General features: G+C 52.4%; 1 protein-coding gene across 1 annotated transcript; it reads left to right on the plus strand.

The window, feature by feature from the left end:
* The first annotated feature begins 5867 nt into the window (after positions 1-5867).
* RHOU (ras homolog family member U) lies at positions 5868-13176 on the plus strand. Its single transcript, XM_040598864.1, has 3 exons — positions 5868-6254; positions 7012-7070; positions 10129-13176. The coding sequence occupies exons 1-3, from the start codon at positions 5927-5929 to the stop codon at positions 10582-10584; spliced, it is 843 nt and encodes a 280-aa protein (XP_040454798.1). The 5' UTR covers positions 5868-5926; the 3' UTR covers positions 10585-13176.
* The last annotated feature ends 2311 nt before the right edge of the window (positions 13177-15487 follow it).

Consider the following 15487-nt stretch of genomic DNA (forward strand, 5'->3'; position numbering starts at 1 on the left):
AACTGGTGGGGTTGTAGGAGCTAAGGAGAACTAGTAAGGGGATTCACATGTGGGCTGATGGGCAGTGTGGCAAAGAGCATCTGAGCTGCAGATACCGTGCCTGTTTTGAATGCTAGCTTCTCGGCCCCTGGCTCCTCAGAGGCAAGCTGTCCTTTCCCTGCTCAGCTCTCTCCTTTGCCACTCTCACCAGCCCTACCAATGTGCAGCACATTGCCCAACCATATTTTCTTCTCCTCCAGCTTCGTCCTTGATTTACCTCCTTCTCTCCAGATTGTCTCTGTAAACTGGGGCTCCTGGGGCAGAAACGGCATGGCAGGTTATAAATCCTAGCAAGCAGGAGGGCAATGAAACGTGGTATGTCACAGGGCATGGGCAGTTCCTTCGTCCAGTTTGTCAAAACTAGTATCTTTGCTATTTTTCTTACCAACATGGATCTCACCCAGCCTGTCGCCAGCAGTGCCCAGGTGACCTGCTGGGGTCCCCACTCAGGGCTAGGCAGGGAGAGCCCTGGGAAGAGCTCCTGCCCCCAGTGCACCCGGAGGGGTGTGGGGCAGCCCTAGGGCAGTGAGGGGCTTTACAGGACAAGCAGGCAAATTGGTGACCATCACACAAAATACAGGACATGCAGCACTTCTCAGCAGCTGTGACCCCAGATCAGCTGAAAAGGATTTTGAAAGCGAGATAAAGGGCTCACCTCCCACCGTGATTCCCCTGCAGAGGCAATGCAGATAGGAGGTTAGGGTTAATTTGTTTTCTGAATTAACTAGGAATTTGGGAGGCTGGAAGCAATTGTGCTTTGTTTTGGGGTTTGGTTTTTTTTCAGGTTTATCTCAATAATCCTTTTTGCCTGTGAGTTTTTGGGAGCCTCTTCTCAATCAGAACTTAGCTGGAGGGGTGGTGAGAGTTTATTGTGTTAATAATGTGTGCCGCTCACCGACGCCTTTCCCCAGGTAGTGAAAACTTCCCTGAGATCGATATCTTGGGCCATGAAAATGTTCTTTAAAAAAAGCCCTGGCAAATGTGCATATATATATATATGTATATGTTAATTACAGATCAAATATATAATAAAAGCAGCAATATTTTGTACTTCTTTAGCCCTTTTCCCTCCTAGTTTTCAAAGAACAGCCTCAAAAGCACTTCTCTGGAGTCGGAGCAGGTCAGAGGCATCCTTTATACAAGCTGCCTCTTCTTTCCCAGGTTGTTGCCCTTTCTTTGCTCCCTCTAACTTCCTCTTTCTTTTCTCCCTGCCTCCCCTGCCGCCGGCCAGCTCAGCCGTGTCGCTGCAATTCTGTCCTTTGGAGAATGAAGGGGTGCATCGCAGATGGGTTATTTCTAGACCTTGGGGTTGGTCTCCTTGACAAAGAACAGGATCTCGGCGACAGCCTTGCAGAGCAGGCTGTACCCTTCCCTTGAACAAGCAGCAGCGTATCACGTCATGCTCGGGGTGCGCTGCCTCACTCCCTCGCCTCTCTCCGTGTCAGGCTTTTCAAGTTTCTACAACTGAGAAAAAAAAGAAGAAAGCTTTCATTCTACAAGGCCAGCATCCAGTTTGTATTTTTTATATCGTAGGGAAAATGATAAGCCAGGATATAACAATGACCTACTTCACGTCTTGATAAAATAATTTCCTCTCTCTGTCATTTTTCTTGAAGAATAATATTTGACTAACACGAGCATGTAAGATAGAGCGAGAGCTTTTCTGTGAACTGGTTGATAATGTGCCAAATTCAGCCCCGAGACAGACAACTGCCACCCTGTTGACCTGTGTGGAGTTAAGCCTGTTTATCCCCCAGCTCAGAGCTCTGAAAACAATTGGGTTCAAACCTGTAAGATGTGTGCGTGTGATAGGGTTGAGGCTGAAAGCTTCTCGGCTATCTGTTACAGCATCCCTCCATCAATGCACCTTCACCCCACCGCCAGCACGGCTGCCCGGGAGCTGCTCTGACTTGCTGCTGTGGTGCAAACGGCTTCCCCCCCCCCCCCCCCCCCCCCCCCCCCCCCCCCCGCCCCGCAAAACAACCAGTTAGCTCATCCTCTCACACAAAAGGCTACTGTATTTGGTAGGGTACATTACAGTATAGGGCAACCATGCAGCTCTGAATCCACTCACGCCCCCCTCCCCGAGCACAGAAACAATGCAGCCCGTTATAGCTATCTCACTGGAGCCTACTTAGCTCAATGCATTGACTGTATTTGTCTGCTGAAGGTGTTTAAAAATGTGCATGTGGCATTTTTTGCTTGCAGCATTTGCATGAAGAGCTTTCTCACATCATCTTTCAACGCCGTTCAAACGGGTTGTCACCCAGTGCATATTGCCCGCCCTCTCATCTCCCACCTCCAGCAGTTTTCCTTGTGGTTGTGCATCTCTTCTCTTAATGAGCTCTTATTGCAGCATTGATACGGGCCATGGATTTGCCATTTGTCACTACAGATAAGAGGTGACATTGCTCAGGTATTCTTGTGCCCTCAGCTGGGTCATATTCCATCCTGGCGTCAGAGACTGCAGTACATCTGCTTCATTCACTTGGCACACTGCCCAAAACGGACAGAAATTTGTCTGCTGTCATGATTTCAGCATGCTGTGACACGCTGCCCAAGGTGGCCAAAGCCAACCAGCACACAGTACTTACCCTATTTACCGTCAGTGTATTTACCGTATGCTGACTTCCAGCATCACATGCCATTCCACAGTACTAACAAGGTACCCAATTTATGGGATGCTGCTGAGAGTAAAATATAGTTAAAACTTAATTACAGTATTCCTTTTATTTATTTCCTTGCATAAATGTGGTATGAACCTAGACTGGTCTATTGACTTTTCTCCAGTTTCTTGTTCCCCCAGGTGGAAAGTTCCTCTGGATTTCTCGAGATGGAAAACTACTGACTGCTGGGCTCTGGCAGGAGAAGACTAACAACCATCTGGGCATGGAGGTGGAGACTCCTCTTGACAGCTCTGCTCCTCAGGCACAACACGCCTTTCTATCAAAGCTCATGTGTGTGGGAGACAACTTTCTTGGGCACTGCTCAGAGCCTGAAGAATAAATTCTCAGAAGGAAACAGCCTTAAAAGCCATACCTTTTCCCATCGTACATGCCTTTCATTCGCATTGCCCTGTCTTGTGTAGAGATGCAGCTATGTATACATTCAGAACCATACAGAATAAAAATGAGACAGTGGACTGAAAACGTGGCTCTGCGCCCTGCACAGAGTAGTAGGGAGCAAATGCATCAGACATAACAGCATCTAGTGTCCATGCTCCGTGCAGTTCTTCAGAAATGACTGAAGATGTTCTTCCTTGTCTTGCATAGATCCTGACTACCTTCCCAGTTTCACTGAAGTGATCTGTTTTTCATTCAGAAGAAGGGACACATGTCTCTGCAATTTATCTGTTTTCTTCTTGGCTCAATTGAAGGAAAAGAAGGACCTAGAACAATTTTTGGTACAGGGATCAGTACCTGATTTTGATCAGGTGTGTGATTTGTCATCTGTATCACTCCTACTGTTCACTGTTGAAAAAGCATCGCTGCTCAAGATGTTACCACACTACAGGGAGCTCTGAGGCCCCTCAACCATTACAGTAGAGCAGCCTCACAAAGGCTTCTCAGCCCTTTCAGGGACACGTCTGCTGGGCTGAAGCTGCCTAATACTGGATCAAATGCTGTGACTTTGCAGCCAGGTGGCTGTGAAGCACATAGGCTTTAGGGCTCTACTATGGAGGGAGCAACTCCAGGAACCAGTGTGGCAACAGGTTACCATGGTGGTAACCTTTCAAACAGCCACAGCTGTTTTATAAAGCGAGCCTGCCCCTACACACATGATGTTTTTCCCTTTCCTGACAAAAATTAAACATATTAGCATTATCCTGGCACAACTGCATCCATACTGTGGGGACAGTTGTAACAGTATTGTTAAAGCAATTCAGCTTTTCTAGGTAGACAGCCTATAATTACACTAAATTAAAATAGAACACTTTTGTTCTAACCTAGGCATCCCCATGAGGACTTGCACCAAAATAACCAAAGGTACGTATTAAGCCATTTCTGTTATTGCGGTACATGCCTGAGCACAGGCAGGCTCCCACTCCAGTCCTTCTGGCGGTCGATCCTGGCAAAGCTCAGCTGCCTGGGTGATCTCCTCTTCTCAGGCTTCAGCACAGGGAGATTAATATGTGAAAGCACCTGATGGGGAAATGCATCTTGGTTGTAGCTGGGTGCCCTGTAATGTCTCTCTCTGGTGCTCACTCCATACAGCACTGGCTTTGTTCATTTATTCCCATAAATTCTGCAGAACTGGGGAGTCCCACGGAAGGGTCACTGGCCCCTGTGGGTCTTGAGCACGAGGGTCACCATTGAGCCCCTGTGCTCTGCTGGCTCCTGTGCTCCGTCCCTGCCTGGCTGTGCTCCTTGCAGGGCCTGGAAGAGTGCTGCCGCCCCGGGGCAGGGGTCCAGGGGGCTGTTTCTTTCGCCCCCACCCCACGTCAGCTGCATGCACAGGGCATCCAACCTGGGGTCTCCCCAGCTGCCCTGGCTCTGGCCCCGCTTTGGAGTGCCCAACATCTTGTCTAAGTGCAGGTGTGTCACGGCCCCATGGAGAGCCACGGCGGCTGTTCCTATGGAAGAGGCCAGGGCACGTAGGAAAGCAAGATCAGCTGTACCAAGTGCTGATTTCTGTGAGGCACAAGCCCTGGCAGGGCCTCTGGTGCTCAGACCACGCGGCTCCAGGGTTCGTAGAGGCAGGAAGATGACAGCCCCATAGGCCTGACATTTCCAGCTCCTCCAGTGAGCGTGGGCCAGGCAGCCGGGGCACCAGGGGCAGCTGCAGTACGAAACCAGCTGCATCGTGTGGGTTTCCATTTCAGGGAGGGAAACGGGAAAAGAGCGCTAGGGACTCAGAGGTGCTGAAAATGGGGAACTGAAATCCCGGCTCCGCCACGGGCTCGGCAGCACCGATCCGGACAAGTTGTTGAGGGCACCTGCACTTGCTGTCTGCAAAACGAGGATACGGACACCTGTATCCCAGATTCTCCGGGTGGCACCGCCGGTGTCAGTGCCGTGCTGCCAAGCTCCCCGGAAGAAACGTCTTAATAATGATTGCAGTTAGGGCAGAGCCAAACTGTTCAGCAGCCCCTCGTCGTCTGTGCTCAACGGCAAAACTTCCCACGGCGCTAAAAACGTCATCCTCCCTCTCCCACGGCACGTGGCCCAGTTAGCCCCCCGCCCCTCCCCCCCTGGGCCTGCAGGTGCGCCCGCCACTTCCACGGCAAACACGACCCGTGGCCACGGCTGCGCGCTGCCGCGCCTGTGACCCACGGCTCCGCGGTGCCGAGGCGGGCGGCGGGCCCGGCCGGGAAAGCGCCGCTGCCGGGGGGCGGGGCCCCGACAGGGCGGGCGGCGCGCCCCCGCCGCGCCAGCCAATGGCGAGCCGCGGCTCGTCGCCGCACTGCGCGGCGGGGCGAGCTGGCCAATGAGGGGCGCGCCCGCGCGGCGGCGGAGGCGCGCCCCCTGCCCGCCTGCCCGCGGCCGTCGGGGCGGGCGGTGGGAGCGCTGTGGCGCCGCCTGCCGTGCCGTGCCGGGCCGTGCCGTGCAGTGCCGTGCCGTGCCGTGCGGCGCCGGCTCCTCCCCGCGCGGCGCTATGTCACGCGGAGGCGCGGGGCCGGCGGTCGGGACTCGGTAGCGCGGGGCGAGGCGAGCGCAGCGCAGCCGGGATCCCGCCGCCGCCCGCTCCGGGAGCCGCCGCCACCCGCGCCCGGGAAGAGTCAGCGGCGCCGGGGCTGGCTTCGCGGCGGTCGCGCCGCGCCTGCCGGGCCGCCGGGGCCCCGCACCGCCCGCCCGCCGCCGCCGCCGCCGCGCCCCGCCGCTCCCCGGCCGGCGGCCCCGGGCCGCGCACCGCCCCCCGGCCGGCGGGGCTCTGCGTGGCCGCGCGGATGCCGCCGCAGCAGGAGGGCGAGGCGGGCTACATCAGCAAGCCGGTGCCGGGCGGCTGCGAGGTGCCGCCGGTGCCCCCGCGCAGGGTGCGCAGCGGCCGGGCGGCGGCGGCGCTGGGGGCGGCGCTGGGCGGCCGCTGCCGGGCGGCGGGGGCCGGGGCGGCGGCGGGGGCCGGAGCCGGGGCCGGAGCGGGGAGCGAACCGCGGCGCAGCATCAAGTGCGTGCTGGTGGGGGACGGCGCCGTGGGGAAGACCAGCCTGGTGGTGAGCTACACCACCAACGGGTACCCCACCGAGTACATCCCCACCGCCTTCGACAACTTCTCCGGTAAGGGCCGGCGGCGGGGACCGGGGCGGCGGGAGGGGGTGCCGCCGCCGCGGGGAGCGGCGCGTCCGGCCGGTGCTGCTCCCCGGGGCCGTTACCGCGTCCTGTGTCTGCGTGGGGCAGGACCCGGGTCGGGCGGCACCGGGGCTGGCTCGGCTCCGACGGCAGCCGGCGGCACCGGCCGATCTCCCGTGTAACGGAGGCAGGCTGGCGGCTCGTGCCGCGCCCGGCCGGGCAACCAAAGCCGAGCTTTAACCGTGCGCTCCCCGGTGTAAAGCGCGCGGCTCCGGGCCGGCAGGGCGCCGCCCGAAAGGGAACCTTCAGCCCTCGCCTTGCCTCACCGGCGCGGAGCGGGAGGTGCTGGCGTTTCGCCGGGGTTCGGCGGGGGCTTTTTGTGTCCCGGCCGTGTTGGAGGCGGCCGGGGGGATGACGGTCTGGAGCCCTGGCGGCTGGAGCGGGAGCCGGCCGGCTTGGCTGCCCCCCCCGCTGCCGGCCGGGGGGGGTGAGCGCGGTCGCTGCCCGCCCCGTCGCTGCGGGTCGGAGGGGCCGCGGGGGCTTGTGTGTGCCCGAGTGTTAGCGGTGGGTTCCCTGCCAGCGCTGTTAAGTTGTGAACTCTAAACTAATTGAAGGGAAGACGATAAGAGAGCTGAGGGATAGAAAATCTTATTTCCTTTTTTTTTTCTGTCTTTTTTTTTTTGATGGAAAACGTGTAAAGTTGGTCTCACCACACTTTTTCCCCCTCCCTCCTTTCCCTCCAAAGCTGTCGTGTCTGTCGATGGCAAGCCGGTGAGACTTCAGCTCTGCGACACAGCTGGTCAGGTCAGTGAAGCCACTTATTTAAGTGACAGCGGGAGGGGAGAAGTTGTTGGGCAAAGTAGTCCTGCTAATGACTTCATGGATTTGAAAGGATTCCCAGTGTTTGATCATCTTATTAAACTGCTATAATTTTCACTGCTGCTTAACCCGCTGCTTTGCCCGCTGTCTGTGGAAGGGTGGGGGATGTTCTGTGTAGGGGCTGGGCACGGGCTGCTGCTCTGCTGGCTCAAGCTGCTGTTTCCCTGAGCCCGACTAGAAGGGCTGAACATATTGGGGATTCAAGGGCCACCTGGTTTTCTCTTTGAGTGGATGTCACTGTCTTTATTTTTGCTAAAGAACTGCGGGCTTAAGAATTACAGTGTTTGGGATGTACTCATGCAAAGCATCCACAGCTGTAGTTATTCGGGAGACAGAGACTGTGTTTTTGAAAGGGGCAGAAGCTTGAGGGCGAAAAAAGTCCTATTGGGAGTTGCCTGTGAACGCTTAGTATTTGCCGTTCCCACCCCCTTAAAAAGTGCTGCCGCCCCAAAGTCGAGATTTGCAGTAATCTTAAGTCCTGAAGCGTTGAGGGTGGCAGATGCCTCTCAGCTCCTAGTTTGCCTGGTACATAAAAAAAGCACATTTCTTACCGCCTTATATTTTCTGCAAGCCCCTGGCTTCTACCACCCTGAGCAGCATGCAGCGCTGCTTGCCAGGGGCTGAGGTTGAGTCTGGATAGCCAAAAGCAACTAAAAGTATTTTGTTACCTTGCTGGCATTTGAAGGCACTGGGAGTTCGGTTCCTGCACAGCTTTGTGGATCTGGGTCCACGCCTTCAGCAAAACCACGCTGAAAAATCTCAGTAGCCTTAACATACAAACCTATTTAGATGAGTTGTAGCTGGGCGCCCTACTTAGGAAAGGGGTTTGAAGGGCTGTGCAACCCTAGACAGCAGTGTAGGGCTCCTGTGTGCCCTAAAAAACGAAGCTAAAATCCTTCAAGCAGCCTTCTGTGGGTAACAATACGAGGTGAAACAGCCAGAATTTTCCCATGATTTTGTGCCCTGCTGAAGAGGCCAGGTTGCACCGCAACAGCCTTGGCTGTGCGCATTCATATGCAGAGCGTGGCAGGTGGAATTGCCATCGGGTGACAGCCTGTGGATAGGCAGCGCCTGTGGAAACGCTGCTGCGAGCTGCAGGGGAGGGATGGGCAAGTCACCTCTTACCTTCGCTGCCACTAAGTGTTAAGATGTTTGCTCTGGCTGCTCGAGTGCAGCTGGAATGGGTGGTAGCGTCGCTGCCTTAAAAATGAAGGGGTTATCTAAACTGACAGAAGTCATCCTAAATAAAAAGATACCTAGCTGGATGCTTTGGTAAAACTGCTGCTGTGAGATGCCTGCTGAAATCTGCAGCTAAACAAGCATGCCAGGCAGAGAGAAGTTGTATTTCAGCATCACTAGCCCAAAGAGGTGCAGAGTCCCTGCAGGTCACGCACCTACCATTGAAACTGCAGGAGGGTACTTGGGATATAAAGGGCACTGTTTCATCTCGGCAGAAACCCTTAAGATCTGGGTTTGGCTTTCAAACCCATTGAATCGAGCCCTTTTGAGGTTTCTCACTTAGCAAGAAGAGGCAATTACATGGCAAGGTGCCTTTCTGTGAACGGCCCTGTCCTTCAGAGCAGCATCTCTCAGTAAATGCGGGGTTTCTCTTGAGCCACGCGGTGAGAGCCTGGCTTCCTCTGAGGCTTAATCTGAGAATCAAGAGAGCTAATGAAGCTTGCTTTCTTGACTCGTGTTTTATAAATCGCTGTCTCTCTTGGAGATACTGCTGGAAGAAATGCATTTGAGCGGAACAAGACTTCTGAGGCTTCCAGGGGGCTTTAAACTGCATATCCTGGGCCTCCAGAGGCTTTAAAGCAAAATTTCACATCTGGAAAATTAACGTGGAACTTGCAATTCAGCAGTAAACTGCTGGTACCAGAGAGATGTTTTCAGCTGTGTGTGTTCTTTGCACTTTCAGAACACGGTCCGTTTTAATTAAAATGTCACTGCCGCTGAGGCAAATCCTACCTGTTCAGGCTGCTAGTGTTACTCTGCTTTTATCCTGCTGTCAGCATAAAAGCAGCCTGCCTGGAGTTAACCCTTGCTTCTTGCTGCATTCTTTGCTGAGGATCAGCACGCCTTTGTTACCATGAGGTGTTTGGCTTTCTTGTGGCTAGTTCCTGAAGCTGCAAAAGAGCCTTGCTTTGCTGGAGTTTGCACTAAAAGGAGGAGGGGGGGGGGGTAAGAGGTAGCACTGGGAGGGCTGTTTGCAGTTTGTTTGATGTGGCATGGGTGGGAGGGGAAGGTAAAGCTCTCACTCTGTGCCATTGGCATGTTAAGCCTGCACATTGTGAGTCATTATTGCTGCCATCAGATTTAAATCCCTGGGCACAATGGCAGGGAAATTATTCCCAGTTCCTGTAGGATGTTGTTAAGTAGTCAGGGATTCCAGGAAAGGTGAGGTTGCTGCTTCTTGTCTGCTTCGCTCTTGCCCTATCTGGAGGTAGGGGTGTTCACAGAGCAGCTTTGAGGTACGCAGCTGCTCCTCATCGGAGCAGCTCACTGACTCACCCCTGGACGAGGTGGACCTGTAGAAAGTACTTTCTCCCTCCCACACTTCGATTTTTGGCTTCGTTGCTCATGTGCCGTAACCTGCTTCCCGCAGCATCGCTCCTTTGCTGAAATAGAGCAGAAGGCCTGTGTATAAAGAGCGAAGGAAATATTTAGGCACTCGAAACAAGCTGTGGTGTTAGTCAGAAAACCATCAGCTACTGAGGAAAGCCACCACCTTTGCCCTGTGTGCTTGACAGTGGCAGGGTGCCCGCTGGCTAGCAGCCCTGAGACCTCGGGCTGGGTATGGGCAACTTCTGCTCATAACACATCTGGTTGGGTGGTCTGGGTGCTCGTGTTGAGGTGCTTCTTGAGATGGTGATCCTCAGCTTCTCCAAAGGTCAGCGGCAGGCTGGAGCTGGGAGCATACCAGTCCTCCAGGGCCGATGTGCTCTTCCGTGGGGTGCTAACGTGGTTTCGTTCTGTGCAGGATGAATTCGACAAGCTCAGGCCTCTGTGCTACACCAATACGGACATCTTCTTGCTGTGCTTCAGCGTGGTGAGCCCCTCGTCCTTCCAGAACGTGAGTGAGAAGTGGGTTCCCGAAATCCGATGCCACTGCCCCAAGGCTCCCATTATCCTGGTTGGGACGCAGTCGGACCTCCGGGAGGATGTCAAAGTTCTCATCGAGCTGGACAAGTGCAAAGAAAAGCCGGTCTCGGAGGAGGCTGCGAAGCTCTGTGCCGAGGAAATAAAAGCTGCGTCCTACATCGAGTGCTCTGCTTTGACTCAGAAAAACCTCAAGGAGGTCTTTGATGCGGCCATCGTGGCTGGTATTCAGTACTCGGATACCCAGCAGCAACCAAAGAAATCCAAGTGTAGGACTCCAGATAAGATGAAAAACCTCTCCAAATCCTGGTGGAAAAAATACTGCTGTTTTGTATAGGGGTTGCAAGGACCTGAGTGCTGCTCTGAGGAAATCAAATAGAGGCTATATTAGCTGAAATCTCATTCTGTGTCGTCCCGAGTGTATAGTGTAGATCTGTATGTATGTGTATATGTTGCTACTGGATATCTCGGTTGCCCTTTCGAGGGTGGCGGAAGGATTCTTAGTTAAATAATTGCTATAAATCAGGTTTGGCATCCAGTTCCGTGACTAAAACCTCTTGTTAAGGAAGAAAAGCACCACATGTCTGTGAGGCTGGAAGGATTTGTCCAAAGGATTCAGCTTCTTGCGTTGCAAGGTGTATGTGACAGGGAGGGGCACACCAGAGGCCTTTGTTGCCAGGGCTTCACAGGAGGAACACGTGAGCAATGGTGGAGACGTAGAGCTCTGAACATGGACGATCAAAGGGAAAAATAACACTGTGCCTCCTAACTGACATTTGTAGCTTTAAAAACCCACTCCTGCTCTCTCCTCTGTGTCTTCCCAAGCCGTTGCTCTTAGGGATCGCTTTAAAAAGGGTATGCAAGAGGTGTAAACTATACGCAAATGCCATGGCTGGAAAGGTCATTAATATACCTTCAGCATGTGGTGAGGGAACCTAATCCCTTATGGAGCTGACATCTCGTTTGTCACCTCCTGACTTCGTGAAAGTCCTTTCTGTCCTCCTTCCCCTGCCCTTCCCAGGAAGCCGAGTGGAAGCCTGAGAACACGACCGAGTTTTACCTCGCTACCTCGAGCAGTGGCGATTTCCTCTGTATTTTTGCAGACGTGACGACAGTTCATCTGTTTCAGCTGAAAGGAATGTACGTGCTGTTGTGTTGGAGGATTTTTATTTTTTTTTTAATTTTTAATTTTTTTACAGAGATGTAACAAATATCCCTGCAGCACCATGTAAACCACATCTGGGTTTAAGTCTACAGCCAAGAATTTCAGGATGCCCCTCCTTACCTTTTAAGGCTGCTAAACAAATAACAAATCAGGCAGATCAAGATTTATAACAAACCGGAGTCTAGAAACTGAGGCTGCTGTGTCCTCTTCACAATGCTGTTTTCAACCGAGTTAATGTTTCCTTTCTAAAGGCAACAGTCACTTGTGGTTAAATCTTCTCCAAGCTCGTAGTTGTGAAATTGGCTGAGTCCACCCCAGAAAATTACCTGATAATTTTTTTCCCCCCAGATCAGTCCAACAGATAAACTGAAATGTGCCTAAAATGTAGCTGAGTGATGAACATAGTGCAGACCTGAGTGTGACCTGTTCTCTGGTTAAATCTGGTTCCTACTAAACTAAGCCTAGTCCCAGGCCTGGCAAATTCCAGAGACTGGAGGGATAACATGACTTTCTGCAAGAATCAGTATTTTAACTTATTCTGCAGAGGATATTTAGTTTGTGCTGTCTGTCTGTCTGCCTTTTTATGGCCCTGACTACTTTTTTTTTTTTTTTTCTCTAGATATTTCAAGATCGGATTATATTTTATTTTTTGCCCCTTTGGCCATAGCCTTGAAGTGACCTTTTTCGTAGTCTTAAACTAAACTGCAGTGACAGAAATTTCGGAACCTTTTTTTCATCAGAAATGAATCAATGCCTGATAGAAAGAACTGTGGAAGCCATTTGAGTTGATAAAGCTGACCACAGTTTACCTCCTGGCCCATAAAAGAAAATGACACTATGTAAATGGATTCTGGGCTGTATTGGCATAGGCTCCACAAGCAGTATTTTTTCCTCCTCTACAGCGAAAGGAGTGCAGAATGGGTAATGTTCCATCATTGAAAACTCAAAAATGGGATGGAAACCTTTACCTAGGGCCTAATTCAGTAAAAATGTGTTGGCTTCTGCACTGGAACAGCCTGGAAAAACAGTTTCCATAGCACAGAAGCTGGATGCATTTAACTTGATTGCATCTGGTTGGTAATGGTTTAATGTTTACTGGTTGTGAAGTTAACATCTGAGCCTTTATATTTCTTTCTCGAATGCTTTGACACGATTTCAGATATGCAGTCATACCATCATCTCAGAGAAAAACATAAAGCCACATTTCTCCTGGGTGCTTTGCTTCTCTGTAAAACGGTCTCAGTCAATCAAAAATGTGGGTTTGGGGAGGAGACAGGCTTGAATCTGTGCAGCTTCCATTTGCAAAAATAACAAAATTTCTTCTGCAAGGTCATATTGCTTTGCATCACGCCGTACGGGAAGCAGTAGGTTATATTTTATAAGCAGCCTGTTTCATAGTCTGGGGTAGCATTACTTTTAAATGTAGCCAGCTGTGACTGTTTCTGAAAATGTGATGTATATACAACTTGTTATAGCCCTTTACTAGGTGTGTGTAAACTGAGGTCTAATAACTTTACGAATACTGCTCTACACGGGGCTACACAGGGTCTAGGTTTTAGAAATATTACTTTTAAAATCACCAGTATTTTACGAGCGCAAGTGAGGGGGAGATGGCTCTATGTAGTCTATAATCTGATGTGCCTTATAAAAAAAAAAAAAACAACAACCTCTCTTCTGTTTTCTAAGTGTAGGCTATATTCCGAAAGAAATATTTCATGTGAGAATGATATAAATGAGGTATTTGGAAATAAATTCTGACCTGTGTATGCGTCTGCCTCTGCTGCCTGCTCGGGGAGGCTGGAGGGCAGTCCCTGGCCGTGCACCGTGCTGATACCCAGCATGGAGGAGGCAGCCGCACTGCCAGCCCGGAGCTGCGCTCCCCGTGCCCCAGCAGAAGACCTTGGGTTAAAAAATACAGACTTTACTCTGCGCTGCCCCATGCCCATGGATGGGAAAGGTGCGATGGGGGGGTTCTGCCTCCCTGGCAGCACGGCAGCCTCTTGCTGTGGCCCTGCAAGGTGTGGGCAGGCTGGTTGCGCCTGGCCCCCAAAAGCGGGGCGAGCAGCAGAGAAGCACAGCCTGGCAGGGGACAGCCGGGGGGGACACCGAGACTGGTGGCATTAAGCCTGCCACATGTTGTGCCACACATGCCCTGGGGAGCCAGAGGACATTTTTGGAATGTTTCCCTCTTGGCACCAAGGGTCTTGTCACCCGCTCTCTGGATCTTGTCCCTCATGCTAGGGCCCAGGCGTGCGAGGCTTGAAGTTGTTTGTGCCCAGGGCAGCCCGTGGGTGGCCATGGCACGGGGGCCTTCTGCCCTTTGGTGCCATGATGGTAGCCCTGGGGGAGCGGCGCTGAGTGGGGAGCAGCATCGAGATGCCTGGGCATCCCTGCAGAGCCAGTGGTCCTGCTATGAAACCGCTCCAGAGAAGGAGCTTTGCTCTGGACCAAGGTTTGTAAACTGTCACCATTGCATTTGTTTTTCTGGGAGGCGAGAGGAGCAGGCACACTGGGCTGGCATACTGGGACGCCCTCCTGTGCCACCTGTCTCCCAAGTCATACGGCCGATGCATTTTGAACCATTGAAATGCATGCTGCCTGCACGAAGCAGAGGAAGGTGACTGATGTCTGTTCCTTTTCCCCCTTGGTCGATTCCTCACTGAAGCAAGATCTTGGCTTCTCTTCTGCTTTGTTAACCAACACACTGCGGGGAGGCTTGTTCCTCTAGTCGTGCCTGTGGCACGGCAACATTGCCCATGTGCCCGAGCTGCCCGCGGGCTCCGTTCCGGGCAGTGCCGGGGTGAATCAGCATGGCCATCGCTGATGCCTTTGAAAAATCGCTTCCACTGGGTCTGTGCACTGGGCAGCGGGAGCTCTGGGTGCGCTCGCTGGAGACCGAGTCACCCCACCTTCGCCCACTGACTTTGCAGGAAAAGGGGCTGCACTAGGTGAGAGCCCAGAGTCTGCCATTGCCAAATCCCGGCAAAAAAGTCCTTCTGCTACTTGTGGGGTGTTGCTTCTCTACTGAGGCGGGCTGCTGTCCTACACATCCCGACATCTGGAGAGGGCTAAGGCCGTTCAGGTCATCTTTATGCCAGGGTAACTTTGTGGATGTGTGCGCTGCTATGATCAAAAGGCTCCTTCGGCTGCCCTGCTTCAGACACTGGATGGGCTGGCAGCTGAGGCTGATAAGAGCGTCCTGAAGTAAGCTCTGCTGTACGTAAGGTTTTCCAGGAATGCTGAAATCACTGCTGCTTTGTGATGGATGGGAGTTCCCAAGAGAGGATTTTGTTTTCTTTCATATCAAATTAAAGTGCTCTGGGAAAAATTGATCTTTTTTCTTTATTTCATTGAACTTTACCATTTATCCCCCTGTATTTTGTGCATTGGACGTACCTCTGAGGGCTGACTGGAGCTGAGACATTGACAGACGCAGCAGTTTTGAGAAAGGGTGTCTCTAAGGAAACTTCACCACACTCTTACTTTGCTTTTTATTTTCTTGCTAGACATCAGTTACTGACCACAGAAAGGGCGAGGCTGCTGCAGGAGATGGCCCTTTTGCACGACCACGTGCAGCTGACCTAATATTGTCATATGTATTATGCTTAAACACTGAACCTCACTGAAGCATGTGAGTGCCCTTACAATTGAGCAACCTTTCTGAGCTCTAGTAGGTAATCGACGTGCTCGGAGGTTTGTGCAGAAGAGACCTCTGTCAGCTCTTGCCTTCAGTGTTGCCCTGGTATATGGCAAGGTGGGGAGACGGGAAAACCAACTCGTCAGGAAAGAGTGAGACATAATAAGTCTCAGAAGAACTGGCAAAGGGACTCTTGGGCAATGGGGAGTGATAGAAACTCCTTTTACCTGCTTTGGGCATAAGCAGATGAAAAGTCAGAGAAAGCTGTGGGGGAAAGAACAGTCCCAAGGAGGGCTGTTAAATACCAAAATACAGCCTTTAGGGAGTCAAAGCTGCAGATAGCTGGAAGCTGGGGGAAGGATCACTGCACACTATAGGGAAATATCACTGCGTTTGCTCCGTTCTTGTACTCTCTCCCCAAGCATCTGTGCTGGCTAG

The sequence above is a fragment of the Falco naumanni genome, chromosome 6, assembly GCF_017639655.2.
Source record: "Falco naumanni isolate bFalNau1 chromosome 6, bFalNau1.pat, whole genome shotgun sequence".
NCBI classification, from domain to species: domain Eukaryota; kingdom Metazoa; phylum Chordata; class Aves; order Falconiformes; family Falconidae; genus Falco; species Falco naumanni.

Bases quoted from the DNA above. Each gene is read 5' to 3' on its own strand.
- RHOU (XM_040598864.1), top strand. From the start codon at position 5,927: ATGCCGCCGCAGCAGGAGGGCGAGGCGGGCTACATCAGCAAGCCGGTG. The intron at 6,255-7,011 runs GTAAGGGCCGGC...TTCCCTCCAAAG, and splicing joins CGCCTTCGACAACTTCTCCG to CTGTCGTGTCTGTCGATGGC. The intron at 7,071-10,128 runs GTCAGTGAAGCC...CGTTCTGTGCAG, and splicing joins TCTGCGACACAGCTGGTCAG to GATGAATTCGACAAGCTCAG.